We start from the raw sequence: 25212 nt of genomic DNA on the forward strand, positions 1-25212 counted from the left end.
GTATATACTACTGTAATATATAGTGTACATCATAAAATAACCTAATAAAACTTAAGTAAAGCTAAAATGGACACAAAGATCAGTTGTGATTCCCCCCTCCCAGACCTCCATGCACCCTTGATGCATGCACACCCCTCATCTTTGGACTCCAGTGTGAAGCTTCCCGCAACCCCGCGAGCATGCTCGGCCAGCGCCGGTGACCACTCATGTGGAAGCTGTCACATGCAGCAGCCAAACTGCTGTCCCCTTCCTGCTGAGTTCCACGTCTCTGACTTGATTCTATGATGCTGGCTCCTTCCCTTCACCCCATCACCTTCTTCTGCTACCTCTCACCTGCCAACGGGCAACAGAGGAGAAGACTGTGAGGCCAGCATATGCCAGAAGAGCATAAAAGCATGGACTCCGTTGTCAAGCAAACCTGGGTTTGCACCAGGGCTCTGCCTCTATCTCAGGAGGTGACCCAGGGCCAGTCAGATAACATCTATACAACTCATCATTAAAGGGGGGGTGATAACAGTATCTCACTGGGTTACTATGATGACTAAGTGAGATAAGCTATTATTAGAACACCTAGCACAGTACCTCGATAGCACAGATGTTCAATAAATATTTCACTCAATTACTACTTCGGGCGGCCAAAAAAAAAAAGTCATCTGGACTTTGTTTCATCAGCCAACTCAGGAAGGAAGGAAGTTACAGTGGAAGTAGCTCAGGCAGTAGAATCTGGCAGATCTGGTTTGAAGGCCTGATCCATCACCTACAAGCTGGGTGACCCTGGAAACCCAGCTTCTCTATAAGGGGCTGACTTCTCATCTGTTCAAACCGAAATGATGACATAAACCGTATACAAAGTATCTGTCAGAGCCAATATAACTAACCCTGGCCACAGCAAATGCCAATGGTGAGAGTAAAGGGAAAGCACATAAACCAAAGTGTAATTCCAGCGTGCACGGGACACATTCATGGGGATGGCTAGAAAACAGAGAGTAAGCATCCCTAACGTCTGCCCCCAAACATTAACAAATGCATGAGTACTGAGCCCCACAGGCATGGTTTGCATCCCAACCGGTCAGTTCACTTGCTCAGATATGACCTCAGGCAACTCATCATCTCTCTGCCTTCATCGTTTAGTCATAAGCTAGTAGACTTTCTACCCACCTCATAACAGTAAACTGGTCTAGATGATGGGGGGGGAGGGCAAACCAATGATGATAAAGCACACGGAGACCTCAGGAAAGGGGCTGCTTTTGCACAACAGCAAAAGAACAGAGACGGCTCTCAAACACCAGATTAGTTCATAATGAATGAGAATTCTTTCAATCTAAGACCAAAAGAATGACTATGAAAATACGTTTATATATATATTCTGTTTTTTACATCATGCACCTACTGGGAATGCTGCAAATGTGTAAAACACCTAAAACCCACTTAAGTATTTACACTTAAAAAGATACAGGACACAGGGCCCGGGTGGCTCAGTCAGTTAAGCGGCTGACTCTTGCTATCAGCTCAGGTTTTGATCTCAGGGTCCTGAGTTCAAGCTCCCGACTGGGCTCCAGGGTAGGCGTGGAGCCTACTTAAAAAAAAAAAAAATACAGGTCAGATGGTAACTACTCTTGTGGTGAACATAATGTACGGAGCAGCTGAATCACTGTTGTAGCTGTACACCTGAAAATAATGTAACACTGGAGTGTAACAACTACACTCCAAAAAATTATTCTTCAAAATGGCACCATAAAAAAAAATTAAAAAGTGAAAGAAATAGTTCTTCAGTTAAGCATCACTCAGGAACACTAATCAGACATTCTTGACCCTGGCTTCAGTCTTTAGCAGGTTATCCTGAGACAGCAGCACACCAATAAGACACCGTATTACCAAACTCCAAAAGAGATCTGGTCAGGTAAAGGAAACACACACAAAACATCATTAAGGAAACCTTTCCTAGGTCTTCTTCACAAGAATTATTACAAAATCCCCCGAAAGAGTTTAATCACGCAGCTTTATCACCATAGATGATGGGACAGCAAGTAGCCTGGAACGAAGGGCAACTCCTGCCAGAGCCCCCGCAGGGACCCTCCACCCCCTCCGGCCAAGAGCATCTCCACCTGTGCAACTTTCTGAGCTTCAAACGGTCCAGGCTCCCTGCAACTCTTGCCACCGTGACATTATAATCCCGTATGATATACTGAGGTAATAAACACCAGGCAACACCGTAAACACAGGCAACGTGAGTGAGCAAAGTTTGGGCTTGGGCAAAACTAGAAGCCAAGCAAAACGCAGCAAAGGAGCTACGTGTTGCCTCAAAACCAGACAGCCCAAAAGAGGCAGGAGTGGACAGCATGCTCTCCCCCGCACTCTGGAAAACCCAGACAGCTCCAAAGCAGGTTCTAGAAGCGGCGGCTTCCCGGGGACGGCGGGCCAGGGGCCGCCGCGGCGCGACCCCCTCTCCCGGCAGTGGTCATCACCCGGGGCCAGAAGCTGGGTGGGGACACGAGGGCGAGGGCGGGGGCGCGGCCGGGGTGGGGGTGGGGACGCGGCGGCCCGGCCCCCCTCTCTGGGCTGCGGTCTCCCGGCCCGCACGGCTGCTGGACAGCGCCCACGCCCGCGCGCCCGTGCCCCCGGCGGCCCCCACCCCCAACCTTCCGGGGCCGCGCAGCCGGAGGCCCGAGCCCGGGCCCGCGGACAGGCGCCGTGGGGGACACGCGCGGCGGTACCTGTGGCGGCAGCGGCTCCCGGGCAGCGGCGGCGGCAGCGGCGGCGGCGGCGGCAGTGGCGGCGGCGGCAGCGGCGGGGGCGGGGCGCGGCGTGCGCGCTCCCGGCCCGCGGTCCGATGCGTGGTGCCCGCCCTCTCTCTCCCGGCCTCCCGGCGCCCGCGCAGCTCTCCGCCCCTTCACCTCTCACCTCCTACCTTTCCCCTCCCGCCCTCACCGCCCCCCGCACGTGCTTCAGCGGCGCGCACATGCGTAGTCGAGCCCCGCCCGCGGCTCCCGCTCGCCCCCTGGCGGACGCCCACCACGCCACCCGGAGGGAGGGAGAGGAGGCGATCCTGGGCGGGGTGGGGCGGGGCTTGAAATGGGGCGGGACCCTGAGTACAGCTCCAGGACTTGACAGCACCTTCCGGAGAATTATCAAGAACGTGCGCAAGATGCCTAGGTCCCCTTTTAAAACACCAAAAAACTAAAAACAACAATACAGATGCACAACAAATACAGATGGGTCGAATAAATTCTGTCCATAAAACGAGTTTCCCTACAGCCTTTTTAAAGGTAAGTTTTATGAATACTTACTGATGTTGAAACCAGCTCCGGAAAGATGGTTCAAAATGAACTGTAGAGTACGATCTCATTTTTATTGAAAGCCATCCACGGAGAACGACGGGTCTGGGTGCTGCTGATGTGTAGTGGGTGGATATGTCTGGGTGGCAGATTTAGGGTGTTGGGTTTTTCCATTCGCGGATGGGCATTTAATCATTTTACACGGACCGTGTCTTGCTTGGAATCGCATCGCTGCGACCTCTGAGCATTTACTCTGTGCCGGGTGCTGAGCTGAGCATTCATCTGAGCGTCCCGAAAACCCCGAGGGAGGTCTCCTTACTGGGTCTCATACAAGGGGGACCGAGGAGGCTTCGCCTGCTGTGGGGAACACGCCCCGGCCCGCCCAGCGCTGGCCAACCCGGGATGCTGCGCGCTGAGACTGCCCGAGGCCCGCGCACGGGGACCTCGATCACACCCCCTTGCCCTCGAGGGACCGGGTCTCGAGTGTCAGGGATAAGCCCCAACCCTGCTGCCCTTGGCACGCTCAGCTCAGCCGCACCCAGGCCAGGCAGACCCTGCTCCTGCCCTCAGAGGCCGCAGCTCTGGGATGGCATACTGTGTAGATACAGCCACAATGCAAGGTGGGATTCAGAAGTGGCCCGTCTGCTGGTCCAGCCCCCTGGCCTCTCCTAAGCCTTCTTCCAAGAGGCATACCCTCTCTTTCACACCCATTCGTTTCCACTGGACTCAGGACCACCTCTCCAAGGCCGCCCATGTCTTGTCTCCCTCCCTGCCCACTATTGTCACCGGGAAATTAAATAGTGGGGACAATTGACATTGGTCTGAAGTGACCTTTAAGATTTTGCCCCTTATTCAGGATTGGCTTCTGGTTTCAGATGGGGCTTTGGAGAGGGCACCTAGAGAGAGTACTCAAGTATAAGTCATTACAGTTGATTATTTCCTTGTTGCCTTCTCGGTCAGCAGACAGATCATATACACAGCCCTGCCCACTGTTCAGTGACTGTGGTGCCTCCCCATACTGAGTGCACTTCCCTCTCTACTGGCAGCTTTGGCCACGTGTCTGGCTTTGGTCAACAGTGTGTGAGTGAACATGACCTGCACGGGCCTGGCAGAAGCTCTGAGACATTGGTTGGGAGAACGAGCCTCTCATTCTCTCCCTTAGCCAGGAGGACAGCAGTGCCACATTGGGACTGCTCCTTCCAGCTGGGTCCCAGAATGAGAGGTCATGGAGCAGAACGGAAGCAATGACCCATAGTTCCAAATATGTAATGTAAATGAAGAATATGTCTGTCCATTTAAGTCACTGGGATTTGGAGTCTGCTTGTTACTACAGAACAGTTTTAAGTGGTGGAATCAGGGTCCTAGCCTTGTTTTTTTTTTTTTTTTTTAAGATTTTATTTATTAATTTGACACAGAGAGAGAAACAGCCAGTGACAGAGGGAACACAAGCAGGGGGAGTGGGAGAGGAAGAAGCAGGCTCACAGCAGAGCAGGGAGCCCAATGCGGGGCTCGATCCCAGGACCCTGGGATCACGTCCTGAGCCACCCAGGTGCCCCCCTAGCCTTGGTTTTTTTAAATAAACTTTACCTGTTTTAAGTGTCCAGTATACGTAGAGTGCAACCATCACCACAACCTAACCTTAAAACATTTTCATCCGCCCAAGAAGAAAACTAGTGGAGTCATTGCCCGTTCTCACACCCAGTTCCATGGAACAGTGCATGATCTGGTCTTTTGTGTCTGGCATCGTGTTTTTGAGTTTATCCATGTTGTAGCACTTCATTCCTTTTAATTGCTAAATAGCATTCCACTGTAGGGCTGTAACGCGCATCGTCTGTCTGTCCATCCATTCATCAGCTGATGGAGATTTTGTTTCCACTTCTGGGCCGTTAATGAATAACACTGCTGTGAACATCCACATACACGTGTTTATACTGTCATTTCTCTTGGGTATATACCTGGGAACTGAATGGCTGGCTCATATGGTTCATCTATGTTAAGAAACTGCATCTGGGTGGCTCAGTCAGTTAAGCGTCTGTCTTCTGCTCAGGTCATGATCCAGGGGTCCTGGGGTTAGGCTCCCTGCTCAGTGGGGAGTCTGCTTCTTCCTTTCCTCCCTACTCATGCTCTCTCTCATTATCTCTCTCTCTCAAATAAATAAGTAAATAAATAAATAAAATCATTAAAAAAACCCAACAACTTCCAAACTGTTTTCCAAGGTGGCTGCACCATTTTACATTCCCACCAGCAACACCTGAGGGCCCCTATTTCTCCATCTCCCTAACACTTGTAATTGTTAGTCTTTTCACTACAGCCATTTCAGTGATTACACAGTAGCATCTCGTGGTGGTTTTAATTTGTATTTCCCTAGTGGGTAATGATATTGAACACATTTTTATGTGCCTATTGGCCATTCCCATGTCTGCTTGAGTGAGATGTTTGTTCAAATCTTTTGCCTATTATTTAACTGGGCTGTCTTCTTAATGAGGTATAAGTTTTTTAATATATTCTAGACACAAGTCTCTTATGGTATATGTGATTTATAAACAATTTTGTAAAAAAAATAGAATGGATAATTATTTCAGAAATAAATAGTACTAAAACTGGCACAACCAAGAAAAGTTATCATATATAAAGACCAATAACAAAGAAATATTTTTAAACTACCTCCAAAAAATGACCTGAACTTGACCAAAACAAGTCCTAATTTGGGATAAAAAACAGTAAGAATTTCAGTGCATAAAAAGGTAGAGAGTTCCTCAACAGGGTTTATGAGGCATATATTGCTATTTTTGGGTAAGATTTATTTGAGAGAGGGAGAGAGAGAGAAGGGCGGAGGGGCAGAGGAAAAGGGAGAGAATCCTCAAGTAGACTGCCTGCTGAGCACAGAGCCTGACATGGGGCTTGAACCCAGGACCCTGAGATCATGACCTGAGCTGAAACCAAGAGTCAGACGTTCAACCGATTGAGCCACCCAAGTACCCTGAGGCATATATTGTTCTAATGCTCAAACACAGCCAAGCTAACAGAGAGAAGCAAAAACCTATAGTTCATCTTTGCTTACAAATAGATTGTATAATATCTTAATAATATTAATTTTAAAATCTTAGCAAACCTAATATAAGCAGCAGGTTATAGGAAATACACCAAATACCAGTAAGACAAGGCTGCAAAAGGAATTTAGGGCTCACACAACAGAGAGCTGCTCAACACATCCACAGGAAAAGTAGTGCCGATACCTCAAAGAGGCTGAGAAAGTACAAGAATTCACTAATGATTACGGGTCAAACTCTAAAAGGTGGGGGCAAGAGATTGAGGAGGAGCATTTCTTCTTCCTTTCCTTTTCCAAGATTATTTCACTGACTTGATACTTCATGTATTTTAAAATTAAGAATTACTATAAAAATACTTCCTATTCCCTTAAAAACAGAAATTAAGACAAATACCTTCAGACCACTTTTTTATAAAGATTTTATTTATTTATTTATTTATTTATTTATTGGGGGGGAGGGAGGGGGAGAGAAACAGACTCTTCGCTGAGTGGAGAGCCCAACGCAGGGCTCGATCCCAGGACGCCGAGATCATGACCTGAGCTGAAGGCAGATGCTTAACCAACTGAGCCACGCAGGCGCCCCCTGTCCTCTCACACCACTCTTAACAAATTTCGAAAAGCTGACTAAAGTTATTCAGGGGAAATAAACTATTGGAGCTATGTCAAACTAAAAAAACTTTTGTATAGCAAAGAAAACCATTAACAAAACAAAAAAGCAACTGACTGAATAGAAGAAATCTGCAAATGATATACGTGACAAGAGGTTAATATCTAAAATACATTTTAAAAACTCCTACAACTCAACACCAAAAAAAAAAGTCCAATTAAAAATGAGCAGAGGACCTTGAATAGACATTTTTCAAAGAAGACATCCAGATGGCCAACAGACTCATGAAAAGATGCTTAACATCACTCATCACCAGGAAAATGCAAATCAAAACCACAATGAGATACCACCTCACACCTGTCAGAATGGCTAGAATCAAAAACACAAGAAATAACAAGTATTGGGGAGGATGTGGAGAAAAAAGGAACTCTCAGGCACTATTGATGAGAAGGTAAATTGGTGCAGCCACTGTGGAAAACAATATGGAGGTTCCTCAAAAAATTAAACACAGAAATACTATATGACCCAGTAATTCTACTTTTGGGTATTTACCCAAAAAAAACAAAAAGAAACACAAAGAAAACAAAAATACTAGTTTGAAAAGATAATGCACCCCTATGTTTATCGCAGAACTATTTACAACAGCCAAGATACAGAAGCAACTCAAGTGTCGATAGATGAATGGATAAAGATCACACACACACACCCCCGCTGGACTATTACTCAGCTATAAAAAAAGAATGTTGGGGTGCCTGGGTGGCTCAGTCGTTAAGCGTCTGCCTTCCGCTCAGGGTGTGATCCCAGCGTTATGGGATCGAGCCCCACATCAGGCTCCTCTGCTATGAGCCTGCTTCTTCCTCTCCCACTCCCCCTGCTTGTGTTCCCTCTCTCACTGGCTGTCTCTCTCTCTCTGTCAAATAAATAAATAAAATATTTTAAAAAAATGAACTCTTGCCATTGGTGACAACACAGATGGACCTAGAGGGTATTATGCTAAGTGAAATAAGTCAGACACAGAAAGACAAATACCATATGATCTCACTTATGTGTGGAAACTAAAAATGAAAAATAAAAACAGAAACAGATTCATAAAACCAGAGAACTGGTGGTCACCGGGGGGCGGGGGGTAGGAGGATGGGCAAAATAGGTGAAGGGGATCAAGAGGTACAACCTTCCAGTTATAAAATAAATAAGTCGCAGGGATCCAAGCACAGCATGAGAAATTTAGTCAATAATAGTGTAACAACTTTGTATGGTGACGCATGAGAATTACCACTACTTGTATGATGGTGAGCATTTCATAATGCATGTAACTGTCAAATCATTATGTTGTACATCTGAAACTAAAAATGCAAGTTAACTATACTTCTATTAAAATTTTTTCCCTATTTAAAGGAAAAATCAGCAAGGTTGGCATTATTTGCAGATGTTAATATCTGAAAAAAGGAAAACAAGAAAAAATATCTAAAAATTCAGGAATCTCAATTAGAAAATTATTAGAATAGTTTAGAAAAACTGTAGAGGGGCGCCTGGGTGGCACAGTGATTAAGCGTCTGCCTTCGGCTCAGGGTGTGATCCCGGAGTTCTGGGATCGAGCCCCACATCGGGCTCCTCCGCTAGGAGCCTGCTTCTTCCTCTCCCACTCCCCCTGCTTGTGTTCCCTCTCTCGCTGGCTGTCTCTATCTCTGTCAAGTAAATAAATAAAATCTTAAAAAAAAAAAAAAAGAAAAACTGTAGAATAAGTTATACATTTTAAAAAGTCAACTACATCCCTACGTCAAAGACACCATAGAAAAATCCACAAAATGAGGGGCACTTGGGTGGCTCAGTTGGTTAGGCATCCAGCTCTTAATCACAGCTCAGGTCTTGATCTCAGGGTCATGGGTTCAAGCCCCATGTTGGGCTCCATGCCAGGCGTGGAGCCTACTTTAAAAAACAAAAACAAACCTAAAAAATTCCACAGAACCAGATCATTTCTTTTCCAATAATAAAAAACATTTAATGAGAGGGTATTAATTTCTTCACTCGTTTTTTAAAATAAAGTTATACAACTATAATTTTAAAAACAAGAGCAAAAAATCCTTGAAGGGTACTTTACAGAGCTTGATAATGTGCTGGTGAAATTCATCTGGATAAATAAGTGGGCATGATATCCTTTTAATAAAGGCTCTTGAGAGCAGACATATACTAACCTTTCAATACCTGCTAAAAACAAATTTCAGGAAAGCTCAATTTTAAGAACTTTACATATAAATAAACCCAAACTACATAACGAGAAAGGATCACTACTTTTCAGTAAATACTGTTGGGCTATTTAGTTATCAGCACGGAGACAAATTACAATACTGTAGCACATTCTAAATAAGTTAATTTGAAGCGTATTTTAAAAATTATTTTAAACTAGAAAAAACAACAACAAAGGACAGCACCTTCATTCCATTCAGGAAGGAAAATACCTCTGAATCCTGAAGAACTAAGATGCCGTCAGAGACAAAATAGGAAGAATTCCAAGGTCTTGTTCAAATAGTATTGCCTCTATAACTTCTTCCCCAATTCTCTGCTCCCTCAACAAACCAAAAACAAAAAACTGATGGGGGAGGGGCGCCTGGGTGGCTCAGTCGTTAAGCGTCTGCCTTCGGCTCAGGGCGAGATCCCGGCGCTCTGGGATCGAGCCCCACATCAGGCTCATCCACTCGGAGCCTGCTTCTTCCTCTCCTGCTCCCCCCGCCTGTGTTCCCTCTCTCACTGGCTGTCTCTCTGTCTGTCAAATAAATAAATAAAATCTTAAAAAAAAAAAAACTGATGGGGGAAATAATCACTCTTTCCTGTGGCCATCAGCCCACCACGGTCCATTACTTGAGTTGCCTTCATGGCCCTCATCATCTTCTCCCCTGTGTCGCGTTACTTAAGGGCCTGTTCCCTCGCCCCCCATCAGAGCACGGCAGGTGCCTTTAGGACTGTCTTTATCTTAACGGTCCCTTATATAGAACAGGTGGTCCACAAATATTTCTTGAACAAATGCATATCGGAATGGAAAACAAATCTTCCTGAAGATAAAACGTTTTTTAAAAGTAGAAAAATATATACATGAACAAATGATAAAATCCCTTCCAAAACATTACAAAGAATGGATAAAACAAGGTTGACCCCGGATTCTAATTGAGAAGTGATTAAGGGTGAGGAATACGTTCTCCACACATGGGAAAATACGGAGAGAAACTCGTATCCTAGTCATGAAAGAAATGTCCTTCTTCACACAACTCTCAGCAGCTATTAAGTTAGTAAAAGAGAAATTAAATCCAAAGCTGGTGGAGAAAAGCTTACAGATCGGTGATAACCGGCTCCGTCATTCTGGAGAACAATCTGATACCACGGGAGGGCCAGCCCACGTTTTGTTTTGCTTTTTTAATTAAGGAGGCTTCACGCCCACCATGTGGCTTGAACTCAGGACCCGAAGCCAAGTCACATGCTGTCCAAGTGAGCCAGCCAGGTGCCCCAAATCATGCTTTCATTCAGAAATTCCACTTGAGAGAGAAGACTAAAATTTCATCCTCCCTCACTTTCATAGGCCCCTTCCCCTGCTTTTTTATTTCTTAAAGTTTATTTTACTTTTTTTTTTAGTAATCTCTACACCCAACGGGGGGCTCGAACTCACAACCCTGAGATCAAGAGTCACGTGCTCTACAGACTGAGCCAGCCGGGTGCCCCTTCCCTGTTTTATTTATAGCACTTAACACAGTCTAATTCTACACAGATTACTTCTCAGTTTGTTGCAGGCAGGGACCTGCTTTGTCGTGGTCGTACCCTCAGTGCCTACAGCAGCCTGCCACACAGAAGGTGCTCAATATTCGTTGTGACTGAATGAATGTTCTAAGGAAGCAAGTATTTGCCCCCACCTCCAAAGGTATAGTATATAAAATTCGTAGGGCACCTACGGGTCCTGGAATCAAGCCCTGAGTTGGGCTCCCTGCTCAGCGGGGAGTCTGCTTCTCCCTCTCCCTCTGCCCCTCCCCTCTGCTTGCGCTCCCTCTCTCTCACTCAAATAAATAAATAAATAAATAAATAAATAAAAAAAATCTTATTTAAAAAATGTAGTGCACTCACTTATAAATTAAGTGAAGGAACAATAGCAACATTCGCACCATGTAAAGCATGTTTTGTGGTGCCGGGCCCATGCAGAACCGGAGCTCAGATGAAGCTGCGTACTGAAGAGTATGCATCAAAGAATCATTAGATTCCTCAATAACCACTTCCTCAAGTTGTACACATAATTTTCAACTATTCCATCAGGCCTGCGATATTTGGGGAAGAAAAGCAGCCACTGTTACTGGTTATGAGTGGGATAACCAACACAATAGTATGACATGAGGGGAGGAGTGATGAATTGTTCCCTTTAACAAAAACCAAAAAATGTGAAAAGTTAAAATTAAACAAGGGATATGAAATTTCCTCAGGCCCAGGTGAGCAGTGTCATTGTTTCATTTTATTTACTTTTAAAATCAAATTCACTGCGGTATAATTTGCGTACAGCAAAAACGGGCCCAGTCTAAAGGAATGCCCTTGGCGTCTGCTCCGAGGTGATCCTGACTCACGGGCTCGGCGTGGCATCTACGGGACGCCGGGGCAAGAGCTCGCCTCTTCGGTCTTCCTAGCTGAGGCAGCAACTTGCCAAGGCCCCATCCCGCCTGGCCGCAAGAACATTCCTTACCCCTCTCACCACGCCAGCAGGCCTCACGTGCCAGGGACCCCAGAACCAGGGGGAAGGGAAGCTGTGGACTGAGTGGGGAGCCTGCCCCTGGCCTCTGGGAGGCTCGGTCGGCAAGGCGGGCTTGAGAGTCAGGCTCCGCGGCCGCCAGCCTGCTCTCCAGCCGTGAGCGCGCTGCCCAACCTCTTTAAGCCAGTTTTCTTACTGGACTGAAGGGCAGATACCTCTGCGGGACGCAGGTGAAAATTAAATGAGACAGTCCATCCCGAGGAAGCCACGACACGGGGCCTCTCCTCACGCCAGCCATGATTACCCACGGCGTCCCTCGGGTGCCTGCCACCCGGGACTGTCTCCTAGCTGGCACGTTCATACCCACTCTGGCTCCGAAAGGCACAACGACCAAAAGTGGGCAGTTGAGGCTAAAGCGTGTTTAATGAAAGGCTCCCGGGACCACTTTCCCTGGTTTCAACATGCAGCGTCTCTCTCCGCAGAGGCCGGGTTGCTCTTCCTTCTGTGCCTTCTGAACGGGGCCCGGGGGATCTAGGGCGTGCTGTCACAGCCCCATTCCCCTGCCCCGCACCGCGGTGGGGCTGCCGGCCCAGGCTGAAATGCCACTTCAAACGTGTGCAGGCCCATTCTGACCCGTCGCTTCATCGTTCACATCTGAAGACAGTCCAAGGTCATGACATGGGCTCCTCAATCAGGTCACAGAACAGCCGGGGACATTCCTTTAGCAAAAAAGGACACGCTCTTGTCCTGTATCTTGTACTGGTAAGTGAGGCTCCAGTCCCGCTGGGCCGCGGGCTGCGATGGTGTCCGCCAGAGGACCCTCAGCTACAGGGACAAGGAGAAGAATGACAGAGAAGCAGCCCCCAAGTGCCCGCCTCCTCCACGACTCGCGACCGGGGCCTCGAGGAGGAGCCAGTCACGTGCCATGAAGCCACGCGACCCACTTCGGAAAGAAAGCGTACAACCAGCGAACTAAAACTAGAGGTTTCCCCTTCATTATAGGCGTGATATCTGCTCGTTACAGGAAATGTGTAGGAGAAAGAAAAAGAGAAACAGCCATCCAGGGAAAAACCACTGATGTAATTTGGTCTTTCTTCTATGCATGGTTTTGTTGGCCACACTGCTTTTGAAGATCAACTCATGAGAGTCAGTACATTCCGATCAGTACAGGCTCAGGAACGCTAGAGGTTTATTCTCATGATGTCTCAATGCTAGGCACGCTAGAATGCTCTGGGGGACTGGCCTCAGAGAACCCTCTCTGAACCCTCTCCCCACGCTGTGCACACAGGCTCCACCAACACAGCATCTTTGGGCTTGCCCATTCGTTTTCTTTTCTGATTCTGGGCCAAAACTCCCCCCCATGCTAAGGGGTCAAGAGTGGTCAAGGTCAGTTAACCCAGAAGCCGTGGTCGGGGCTTTGGGGGTTATTCCAAAAGAGAAGTTCCAGAAGGCAGAGAACTATGGCAGCCCGTTGGGAGGGGGTAGAACCTGACCTCTCTCCCAAGGCAGGACTCTCAGTTTCTGCCCGAGTTCTCAAACCTTCTGGTCAGAGACAGCAGTGGGGGCAGCAGCGACCCCAGCCATGGGTATGGTCCCCCCTGGATTGTACTTTAAAAAGAGCAGCATTGACCTGAGTAGACAAAGCCTGCTGTGGTCCCTGTCTGGCAGCAGGGCCCCTGCGTTCTGCTCCAGGTGGCGGTCTCCTTTTTAGGAAGTTCCGCTTCGGTCACAAAGGGACCGCCGTGGAAAACATGCACTGTGCGTGAGGCTAGCCCCCCCGGAACGGACTCTGTCTTGCATTCACACAACTCCTGAGGTTTCTCTTGCACCCGAAGGAACACCCCCAACCAGACAACCCCTAGGGCCCGACCCTATCCCACGTCCGGTCCCGGCTCAGGTGCAGAGGCAGCAGCTGGTGCCCCGTGAGCCCCTGCGCACCTGTCCATGCACGTCCCTGCAAAAGCCCGTAGCCAGGCCCTCGGCCCGCAGGATCAGGTGGCTCTGGTGACTAAGGCCGTTCAAGAGGATGTCATTCTCCTCGTCCTCGGCGTCTCCACTGTCGTGTACCAGGGCCACAATGTTTCCCTGCAACAGAGAGTCCAGATGAGAGCCTGCTCCCCCAGGCAGCGCCATCAGGGAGCACCGGGCTCTCAGTGCCTCCAATCCCCTGCACGTCTTCACCCCGCTCAGCCTCCACGCTGCTGCTCAGAAGGACCCTTGCCTGCGCTCCAAGACCCGAATTCCAGCCTCGCCGGCACATTGAACCTATCCTGCCAGCTCAGTCCCTTGTAAACCGAGCTCAGCTCAGCCTCCACGTTAGCAAAAAAGGGCCGCCTTTCTGCCAGGCTCCTGCTCTTCCTGAGTGCTCAGCACGTGCCAGACCCCGCAATGGAGATAAGAGGGGAGTGGTGTGGGCCCTGCAGACAACACGGGACACAGGCCAGGAGAAGGGGGACGCGGGGGGCACAGGGAAGAGGCATCCTGTCGGGCCCAGCGGAGAGGGTCAGGAGACGGACACCATGAGCAGAGTCAGAAGGGCAAGCAGGACTTAGCCAACAGGAACCGGAGGGGGAGGTCAACGCGCTGAAGGGGAGACCCTGAACAGTAAGTCCTTTCAGAGGTATACTGTCCAGTTGTTAAAAAGAATGAGGCAGGGGGCGCCTGGGTGGCGCACTCGTTAAGCGTCTGCCTTCGGCTCAGGGCGTGATCCCAGCATTCTGGGATCGAGCCCCACATTGGGCTCCTCCGCTAGGAGCCTGCTTCTTCCTCTCCACTCCCCCTGCTTGTGTTCCCTCTCTCGCTGGCTGTCTCGGTCAGATAAATAAATAAAATCTTTAAAAAAAAAAAAAAATGAGGCAGACCCGAGTGTTCTGTTCCTGGTAATGGACACCAAGATACAAGTGTGCTGTGAAAGGGCACGGCAGGTGACCAGCGACGTGAAGAAACATGCAGAGACACACCCGTGAAACATGTTCACAACTGCGCAGACTCTCTGGAACAATACCCACACCAGGAGAGAGACATTACCGCTTGCTCAAGTACTCACTGTTTGCTCGAGTACTCACTGCTTGCTCGAGTACTCACTGTTTGCTCGAGTACTCACTGTTTGCTCGAGTACTCACTGCTTGCTCGAGTACTCACTGCTTGCTCGAGTACTCTGTGCTATTTATTCTTTCTTTCTTCAACTATTCCCAAGTTTTACTCTTTCAACTAAAAGAGGTATTTGTACAAAACGAGGGTGGCAGTGGGCCACAGAGCAAGCTACGCCATGGGCGGTGTGCTATGCTTTGGTGTCACCGATGGCGCCCTCTGCACCCGCTCTGTTCCCTCCTCCTCCCCTGCTCTCCGCGTTGCCCTGGGACTGCAGCCCCGCAGCCCCCGGAGCTCCCCCGAACCCAGCCAGGCAGGCCCTGGCACACAGGAGGTGCTCAACGTGCCCTGCTGGGTACACGCAGCCCTGGCTGACGCCAGGAGCTCACCCCAACCGCTGCCCAGCACCCTGGCCTGACCACACGCTGCGGGGCGGCCGCCGTGGGCCAGACGCTGTGTGCGCGTGCTGCAAGCTTCGGGTCACTAAACTCTCGCCGCTGGGATCCTGTGAGGCAGGCACCAGAGCCATCCCTTTTTTATAGGCGGGTCTACTCCCATTGTTTAACTCTCTGTTTTGGCAAAATCCCCATTTCTGCCTCATCATTTGACGGGAATGGTTACGTCCTATACTTGTCTTGCGTCTCACAATTTTTTACAGCGGTTTATGTCTCAGCTGATCTTCAAAGCCCCCGCAGAGCGTTAATGCCTTGTCCCAGGACACGAGGCAATGCGTGCCAGAGCTGGGACTGCTGCAGTACCACACACGACCGGCCACAGCCAAGACAGTACTGGTCAACCTTTTCATTTTGAGGCCTTTTTTGGCAGTGGCAAGCAGTGGCAAGCAGTAAAGTCAAACCCCCAGGCAAATACACAAGAAAGACCACTGCAAGCAAGGAAGGTGTCGACCCACAGGCCCACGGAGGTCACAGGCAGGAGCGCGGAGAGCAGGCCCATCAGTACCTTTCGCTCCCAGCACACGGCGACTCTGCAGTAGTGGACGAAGTCCAACACAGCCACCGCCCCCAGGCCCAGGCTCAGCAGCACGCTGAGGTCGTCCACCAGCAGCACCGGGCACCTCCATGCGGCCTGTCCATCACCCACGGGCTTCAGAGCCTCTCGCACAAACTCGTACAGGGGCTGCAAGTTCCCAGCATCGGCCTCCCTGGAACATCAAGCAAGGGTCACCAGAGAGGTGACTCTCTATAAATGTTTATCTGGGACCGAGCAGCACCACGGGAAAGGGCTGGGGAGGAGGCAAAGAACCGGATCACAGGCCTTAACCTAAGGGGTTCCTGATCGGGTTGGAAAGAAAATGTGTACATGAGCAAGCTGTACTTCCAACATTCCTTGAGGCCTGGGAGGTACAGAGCACTGTGCTAGAAACTAGGGGACACAAAACAAACAGCCTCCTGGCCCCTCAAGAGACACCACACAGCCCCTCCACCTAAGAGCTTAAGGCATCGGAAGATCAGTCTGGAGTGGGCAGGAGAAGCCTTCCTGGAGGTCATCATGGGGATAAAAAGCTAAAGAGCAGTTCGGGTGACCTAGCGGTGAGGGACCAAGGTCTAAGGGCTGTTTGCGCACCTAACCAATTCCACCTGTTTCTGAACAAGTTGGCCCAGCTCCCTACGCCGCCCCAATGACTACCCTTGGCGGTCACCTGCCAGCAACAGAGGCTCAAAACACAGCAGAGCACAGGGCCTCGGCACCTGCCCACGCTCCAGGTCCGAGCCCGCTAACAGCAAGGACAACAACTTCCCACACCCGGGGGAGGGGGTGTAACCAGGCCCGTCATTCAGATGAAGACACCCCGGTTCAGAGGCGGTAAAGGCTGTGTGCGAGATCACACACGCAGGGTCAGGGCATGGGGCCTTCTGACTCCACGCTGCCTTCCGGGCCCTGCGTAAGGCTGGGTCTGAGAAAGGGGATGGCGGGGAGGGATCCTGTTTGGACTCCTTTGTGGCAGCGGAAGAACAGCAGCCAGGTGGGGAGTCTGCACAGACCTATGTTTGTGGCTGACACTCATAAAGGACAAGAAACAGGAAAGCCAAGCTCAGAATAGCAAATGCAGGGTCAACGGACTTTTTCTTAAAGGGCAACAGTACTATTTTAGGTTTGTGGTCTCCGTCTCAACGACTCAACTCTGCTGTTGCACTGCAAAAGAGCCAGGGACAGTATGCGAACAAATGAATGCAGCTAAAACTTTATTTACAAATACAGGGAGCTGGCCCACGGGCCATACTTCGCTGAGCCCTGTATCGAGCCAAAAACAGAATAAAGGTGTGTGCTAGGGCTCTGAGCCAGGGTTGGAAAAAACATAGTGTTCTGCCATAGTCCCAGCAAATAATGCTTTCTGCAGCTTTTGGGTCAGCCATACACCCTCTGGCCCATGAGAAGAGCCAAGGGCTTTCTGTTGAAGCCGCAGCACCAGGGAAGCGTCTGCCGCCTAAAGCCAGCTCTGTCCCCCCACATGCCACACGCCAGGGAGAAGGAATCACAGGGCGAGCCTGGTCTGGGCCCCCCCACCCGGTGGGTACTTCTGGGCGGGGCTGCAGGCTGACCGACCTGAGGAACTGCAGGGGGTGTGGCGCCGCCTGAGCTCGGAAGAAGACATCCACCGAAGACTTAAGTCCCTCGAGGAACACAAGCTGCCCACATTCCCGGGCCGCAGTCAGGCTGACACCCTAAACACAGGGGAGAGTGAATCACGGTGCCTTGCAGGGGAAGACACCCCAGACTCCAGCTCACAAAAGGGTACAGGGCACACTCTGCAAATGTGCACCTGTCCACCTCCGGATGGGGCCCATGCCTTCTTTCCACTGGGTGCTCCCAACCCACAATCTCCACTGTGCCCAGGTGTGCCTTGATATTTGTCACTTGGTAAAAAACTGACGTTTTGCTCACATGTTCATTTTCATGACGGCTCAATACTTGGGTTTTAATTTGGAATAGTATCAGAAAGTGTATCATAGGGGCACCTGGGTGGCGCAGTCGTTAAGCGTCTGCCTTCAGCTCAGGGCGTGATCCTGGCGTTCTGGGATCGAGCCCCACATCGGGCTCCTCTGCTGGGAGCCTGCTTCTTCCTCTCCCACTCCCCCTGCTTGTCTTCCCTCTCTAGCTGGCTGTTTCTCTCTCTGTCAAATAAATAAATAAAATCTTAAAAAAAAATGTATCATAAACTTTTTTCTTATCATGAACTTTTTAAATGTATGTATTTACAAAGTTAAGCACATTTAGAAATGATAATAATGACAATAAAATGGTGGGAGGATGACCAGGTCAGAAAAATGCTGGCTGCAGAAGAAAGGGCCAGATGTGGGCTTTGAGTTTCACAAACCCCTCGGGTGCGCCTCAATGGCATGGGACCTCATGGCTGCTCCTTGGCTTTCAGTAACATAGCTCATAGGTCATAACTGCCAGGCTGCTACGATACAGGAAGATCTCATCACCAGCAGGTTCTCCTTCTCTTCCCTCTTCCCACGGGAGCTAGGGCACCATGCACTCCTGATGCACTAGTTCGGAGGTGGGCAAAGCTTCTCTGTGAAGGGCAAGACAGGCTTTCAGGCCACGCCGTCTACGCTGTAGCGACTCAACTCTGTAGAGTGACAGCAGCCACACATGATTCATAAAGAAATGGGTCAACCCCTGCTCTGGACCAGATTTCTTTTTTTAAGTTTATTTGTTTATTTTTTAAAATAATCTGTACCCCCAATGTGGGGCTCAAACTCACGACCCCAAGATCAAGAGTTGCATGCTCTCTGGACTGAGCCAGCCAGGTGCCCCGAGACCAGACCTTTTTAATATGGCTCTTCGTGACCTACCCGATTTAAGCAGCTCTGGAGTCACCTGATTAAAACGCAGATCCTTGAGCGCCACTCCAGACCTCCAGAATCAGGAGCTTTGCGGGCAGGGCCCAAGAATCTGCATTTCGACAAACACCCAGAGATGGATACAATCTAAATATGCAACCCGCTGCTCTATCTGTGCAGAAACAGGCCACATGGAACTCCTGAGACTCCTCATGCCCCTAGACCAAGTCTCAGTTGCTCAATCACACCCCAGTGTCCCCCCCGTGCACGACCACTAGCTCCACAGTCACCCCTGGCGGACAGAAAGACTCCTGTTCACCACCTTTGCTCTTGCTCATTACCATTCCACTCCTGGCAGCTCAGAAACACACCGAGTGTGCAGGCTCACTCTCGAGTCCTTCGCGTGCCCAGGGCCGTGCACCCCATCCCTGCTGTGCTGCTGTGTGGTTGCTGAGTCAAAGGTAACAGAACACGTAGCCAATCTGGACATGAGCGTACACAGACTTCTCATCCAGAAACACAGATGCTAGGGTCACAGAGACATGCTTCACAGACATGGGACGTAACGTGTTCTTAACGTGACTGCTCTCCCTGAGCTCATGCTCTGATCTCTAACACAGGAACTTCCTCCTTCTCTGCAGAGGATGGGAAAGAGTCTACCCTCTTCTCATCCTCTCCTCATCAGAGTGACATCGGGCAGTGACGTGGCCCAGTAGGAAGACTGGCATTTCAATGATCACTGGTAATGGGTGGCCTGCTTCTTTCCCTCCCTAAGGCTGGCCTATTAAACACAAAACAAAACAAGACCAAAAAAACAAAAACAAAAACAAAAAAACCCCAAAACAGTTAGCCCCCCTGGTCACAGGTCATGAGTGATGGCCTAGGCTACGCCAGAAGGGTCACCAGCCTCTTGGCCATCTTATTCTTGCCTGCCTGCATCTGACAAAATGAAGTGCGGCCAAGATGAGGTAATGAGCAGGTGACAAAACCACCTTTCCCCACATTTGGGTTCTAAGCCCTAAACTTAGGGAGACAGTAGGAGGCACTCAACTTGGTGGTAGACCAAGCTGTGATCGCCAACTCAGCAGGACTAAGATTAAAGCCCACACTAAGAAGGAGAAAATCTTAACTGGTCCAGAGTCAGAGGAGCCGCATTTGATTAACTAACAACAGACGTGGTTCTATAAACTCTAAATTAATAAGACAGGTAGAGATGCTGCCTTAGCCCTTTAGGTAAGGGGTTCACCCCCCCGCCATGATTTCCTCAGTCACTCTCTTGCTAAGTTCTCTACAACCCACACAGGGGAGCCCAGCCTCGGCCCCACTCACACCTGCGTGACCCACGTACTCGGGACCGCACCTCGGAGCTCTACGATATTTACCAACTTCTGTCCCACGATATTGTAGTGACTGAAGGACTGGATGAGTGCCACAAAGCAGACTTTGCAATTAGCTAGAAAACAAAACAAACAGATTTTTAGTGAAGTTTTTACTTATAATGAGTCTCATATAGTTCATACTTCTGGAAACAAAAGCACTGGGACAGGTCTAAACAGACACAAGGGGCCTTGCAACCTGATATACCCAATTTGATTCTAAGATGCACATTTTCTCATATGTAATTATATCTTATTTCACTGAACCTGAGATGTACTTCTATTCTGTGTATTACTTGGTACCTTATTTTGTTCTATTGTAAATAAACTGTGGTTTTTAGAAAATAATATTTTGGGACACCTGGGTGGCTCAGTCGGTTAGGCGTCTGCCTTCGGCTCAGGTCATGATCCCAGGGTCCTGGGACTGAGTTCCATGTCGGGCTTCTTGCTCAGCAGGGAGCCTGCTTCTCCCTCTGCCTGCTGCTCCCCCTGCTTGTGCTCATGTGTGCTCTCTGACATATAAATAAATAAAATCTTAAAAATAAATAAAATAAAAAAAAATAATATATTTCTGTTTGTTGGTGCACAGAAATACAACTGATTTTTTTTTTAAAAGATTTTATTTATTTATTTGACAGAGAGACAGCCAGCGAGAGAGGGAACACAGCAGGGGAGTGGGATGCCAGGATCACGCCCTGAGCCGAAGGCAGACGCTTAACGACTGCACTACCCAGGCGCCCCACAATTGATTTTTTTTTTAACTGGTCTTATGTCCAGGTAGTTATAAAGGGAACACAAAGAAGCTCTAGCTACCTTACTGAACATAATTAGCTCTAATAATTTATCTGTAGATTCTCTTGCTCTTTCAGTGCTGACAATAACATTATCTGGAAAAGAAAGCAACTTTCAAAGCTGTGAATTATTACAACTAAGAGGGCCAAAGGTCCACCCTCTATCCTGGCCTGGCTCAGCAGGGGCTCAAGGAGAATCAGTTGATAAATGAGTCTTTTTTGCATTTGGCTGTTTTCTTCTTCTAATCTAGTTCCTATATATAAGTCGCAGCGGCCCTGCAGTTTTCCTATGTTCTCTAGGAAGCATCTACTGCCAAGGCAACGTGTCAATGGGTCCACGGCCCAAAGACCTCAAGATACACGAGGACTGAGGAGCAACTAAACCAGGTGGAGAAGGGAAGATAGGACATGGATACAGTGAGTACATACCACCCTTTGGGATGGATGGGCAGGGAAAAGACGGTCAAATAACCTGCCACTTAAGGCACAGCCATCTGGCTACCCGAACACCAAAGCCCTGGTTGGTTAATACTATTCCCATTGCGTTTTCCCTTAGGTTTCTTTTTCTACAGCATCAATGAGTCCTATACCTTTGAGGTAGAAGGAGAGAAAGTGGTGCACAAGGAAGCTGCCGTCTGTCTTGGCATCACAGAGTACAGTCAGTTTCCCCTACAGGTTAAGAGGAACACAAAAAGGTGAATTAGATTCCCTGGAAGGAGGTGAGTATCTACACACAACGCAGAGACACATACACATGGATTACCAAAAAGAATAAGTCAAAACTATGGAAAAACCAACAATTAAAGTGATTGCTATTAAGTCACTTATTATGGGCAAGCATATCTCAGCTTCCACTTTCCCAAGGCAAACAGAATAAAGTGTCTCCTTTTCCTCACTCACCTTGGTACCTCAGGGACCAGTGCCGGGGAGAAAGAGATCCTGAACAAAAGCAGCTTTTACCGTCAGAATCTAACAAAAATCACAGCCTGCCAAGATTGGAATGGAACTTCAAAAAACTAATCTGACTCAACTTCCTATTTTTATTTTTATTTATTTTTAATTTTTTTTATTTTTAAAGATTTTATTTATTTATTCGACAGAGATAGAGACAGCCAGCGAGAGAGGGAACACAAGCAGGGGGAGTGGGAGAGGAAGAAGCAGGCTCACAGCAGAGGAGCCTGATGTGGGGCTCGATCCCAGAACGCCAGGATCACGCCCTGAGCCGAAGGCAGACGCCTAACCACTGTGCCACCCAGGCGCCCCTCAACTTCCTATTTTTAATTCTGATACCAATTCTGTCCAATAGGGTGGGGGAGAGGGAAGAAGTAGTAGTCGACAGAGACCTGCATTAACAAAGCTCTCATCCCAATAGCCCAGGACACTGCTTCAGGCAGAGCTCTGATCATGGAAAGTCCTGGAAAGACCTCTAAAGATGGTCTCTACAGGGGCTGGCTGCCCTGCTCCAGCCACCTCTAGCTCCCAGTCGGTGAAAGGGGAGGTCGGGATCAAGTGGTGTCAGACATGACACTACCATGTTGTGACTTTTTTTTTTTTCCCACTTACGAAAGGTCACACTATCAGACCGTGAGGGTTGCCTCAGGGCTATTTCCTGGTGCCCACTTTGATCCTCCATTCCTCCACTCTGACCCTGGGCTGAGCACTCTGGAGGCGCCAGGAGTAACCAGCAAGGTCGCCAGTGCCATCTGCAGGCTTGGGCCACTGAAACCCACAGGGTCTATTGAAAACTGTAATTTGCCCGACACTGTGGGTTCATAAAAAAGACCTGACTGATACACATGGTGTCTTGGCTGCCTGGAGGAGCTTACCATTTCCTTAGGAAGACAAAGGTTACAAAATAAAACAGGTTAAGTTCCTGGGAGAAGTAACCCCCGGGCTAAAATGTGAAAAATTTCGGGATGCCCGGGAGTGCGGGAAGGAGGGTGGAGAAAACAAAGTGGTGGAGCTGTTGTGCCCAAGGCCGACTTGATACAAGCCGACGCTGGCTGAGAGCAACTTGGGAGAGCACCATTCAAGACCACGAGGAGGAAGAGGTGGAGCCGCGTTCACTGCGACCTGCACAGTGCCGCAGGGCCAGAGAGACAGACTCAGGAGGGTTAAGCAGCACGTCTCCTGGGAAGGGTGGAGAATCGAACTCCCGACTCTCAGGCAACGGCCTCTGAGCACGCACAGGGCCCCTCGATACACGTCTGTGAACGTAAGCCAATGCATATACGGCCAAGGTTCCTGGGCACTTTTGAGTGAACACACGGCCTTAGAGAAGACGCCCACCTTCCGTAAGCGCCGGCGCCCAGCCCAGTTCGCGGGTCGGCCCTCCCCGGACTACAACTCCCAGGCGCCCCCGTGCCCGCGGACGTCGCGTCTTTCCCAAGGATCCGCGTGCGCTTCATCCGGGGGTGCGGTCTTCCGCCACGCTCCGGGACCCGCCCTCTTCTCACCGCACGGCGTCTTACCTGCTCCGCCCGGTCAGGGGTGGTGTTGAGAAGGTTATTGAGTTCCGGGAACATTCTGAGCTCCGGGCACGAGCGTACCGGACCGGGAGTTGGGGATGCGGCGGGGACGACGGAAACCGAAGAGCAGCACACCACTCGGGTTCGCGCGGGGGGACTGCGCACGCGCAACGCCGGGTCCAGGCGCCGCCGCAGCCAATCAGGCGGGCGCCTGGATCCGGGCCACTGCCGGCGCACGCGCGAGGACGCGCATCCGGCGGGGGTAGTGGCGGGTGCTGGTCTTGCGGTTCCTTCTTGATTGCGGCGCGCCGAGCCTTCGGCCGAAGCCCCGCGCGACGCGTCTCTTCCGCCTCCCCTTGGCCTCGCTCTCTCCCCAGCCCCGGGCGTCGGGGCAGTATAGTCCGCCCCTCCACACGTGCCTGTCGAGCTCCTGCCGTGTGTCCCCCTGGTTTCCAAACTCGGGCTACGTAGGGAGCGAGATGAGTGAGGACACCCCCCCCCCCTTTCTCGCAAAGCGGAAAACAAACGTAATAAACGCGGAATTGTATATGGAAAAGTTCTTGGAAAAAAGCAAAAGCTGGCTAGGGGAGTAACTGTGGGGTAGGGGTAGGCTCACTAGGAAAATATGGAACACACCTTGCATGCTCCTACTCAGGACTTTTGCACCACCTGTTCCTCCCTCCTGGAATGCTGTTTTCCCAGATATTCAGAAGATTAAAAAAATCCCGCACTTCTTTGAGGTCTTTGCTCAGATGTCACTGATCTTCGAGGCCTTCCCTGACCATCCTGTTTAAATTGCAAACTGCCCTTTCCCGAACACATACCTTTTCCCCCGCCTGCCTTTTTTTTCTATAGCATTTATATCTAGCGTACTATGGTTCTGTTGCAGACCGAGGAGCCTCAGAGCACCTGGGACAATCCTATAATTCAACAAAATCAAGTTTATTGCCTCATTGCAAGGAGAGGTCACCAAGCAAAGGAAAGGGAGTTGTTTTGGGTTTGGGGAAAGGATGGAGTTCAGGTAAAATGTAAATGAAGTGGTCTTTTGGGGGACTTGGGTGGTTCAGTCGGTTAAGTGTCTGCCTTCTGCTCAGGTCATGATCTCAGTGTCCTGGGATCAAGCCCCACATCTGCTCCCTGTTCAGCAGGGAGTCTGCTTCTCTGTCGTCCATTCCCCCCCCCATCCCCACTCCTACTTCTGCTCTCTCTCAGATAAATAAAATCTAAAAAAAAAAATTTTTTTTTTTAATTTTTTACATCTACTACATAGATATATGTAGTCACTCACTTATTTGAAACTCCCCACCTGGGCTGGAAATCGAGCCTGCTTCTCTGTGTCAAAATCACTTAGATCCTCCAGCCAGGAATGGGACGTTACATGCTTACTGGTATGGGAGAGAGAGAAGAGCAGGCCCTGGCATCCAGGGGCTAGTTCTTGGTGTCGTCCTGTTGAGCATAAACAACTCCACAAAACATCGACATCAGGTTGATTATGGTGGTCAAGACGAAACTAGCCCGCTCCATAGTTACGTTGAACACAAAACATGAGCGTTGTCCAGACATCCCCGCTCCCAGCTAATGACTGCTGCTACTTGACCATCCCAGCTTTAGCATCTCGTCCGCCCTCCCTGTAGATGAGATGAGCTACTCTATCATAAAATGAACCCCGCTTTTGACAGCATCCAATCCCAAACCCTCCTCCCAATCACCCAACAAGCCCAAATCCTATATAATTTATTTGAGAGAGAGTGAGAGCATGAGCCAGTGGGAAGAGCAGAGGGAGAGAGAGAAGCAGACTCCCGCTGAGCAGAGAGCCCAGGACCTGGGATCATGACCCGAGTCAAAGGTAGACCCTCAACCGACTGAGCCATCCAGGCGCCCGTTACAACACTCTTAATGGTACACCCATGATGTCCCATGGTGTGCATTCTCTTTCAGTGCGATGAATAATAAACCCCACTTTTCACCAATAGACGTATTCCTGGTGGTCGTTGCCTGGAAGGAAATGACAGGATTTCACAGTTTCAACTTCA

At 49.6% G+C, this 25212-nt stretch overlaps 2 protein-coding genes across 2 annotated transcripts in view; both read right to left on the bottom strand.

Annotated features, from left to right (window-relative positions):
* Positions 1 to 2795, bottom strand: part of SCAP (SREBF chaperone) — a 67320-nt gene extending 64525 nt beyond the window's left edge. The window contains exon 1 of the mRNA XM_026500710.4: positions 2715 to 2795. The gene's annotated coding sequence lies outside the window, so the exon portion shown is untranslated. The remainder of the gene's footprint in view (positions 1 to 2714) is intronic.
* A 9250-nt stretch (positions 2796 to 12045) lies between these two features.
* On the bottom strand, positions 12046 to 23351 carry ELP6 (elongator acetyltransferase complex subunit 6). The gene is made up of 7 exons (XM_026500712.4): positions 23183 to 23351; positions 21302 to 21380; positions 19927 to 19997; positions 17301 to 17419; positions 15696 to 15897; positions 13584 to 13730; positions 12046 to 12470 (listed from the first exon to the last, which is right to left on the bottom strand). The coding sequence occupies exons 1-7, from the start codon at positions 23234 to 23236 to the stop codon at positions 12342 to 12344; spliced, it is 801 nt and encodes a 266-aa protein (XP_026356497.2). The 5' UTR covers positions 23237 to 23351; the 3' UTR covers positions 12046 to 12341.
* Between the last annotated feature and the right edge of the window lie 1861 nt (positions 23352 to 25212).

The sequence above is a fragment of the Ursus arctos genome, unplaced genomic scaffold (genome assembly GCF_023065955.2).
Source record: "Ursus arctos isolate Adak ecotype North America unplaced genomic scaffold, UrsArc2.0 scaffold_14, whole genome shotgun sequence".
Classification (NCBI taxonomy): domain Eukaryota; kingdom Metazoa; phylum Chordata; class Mammalia; order Carnivora; family Ursidae; genus Ursus; species Ursus arctos.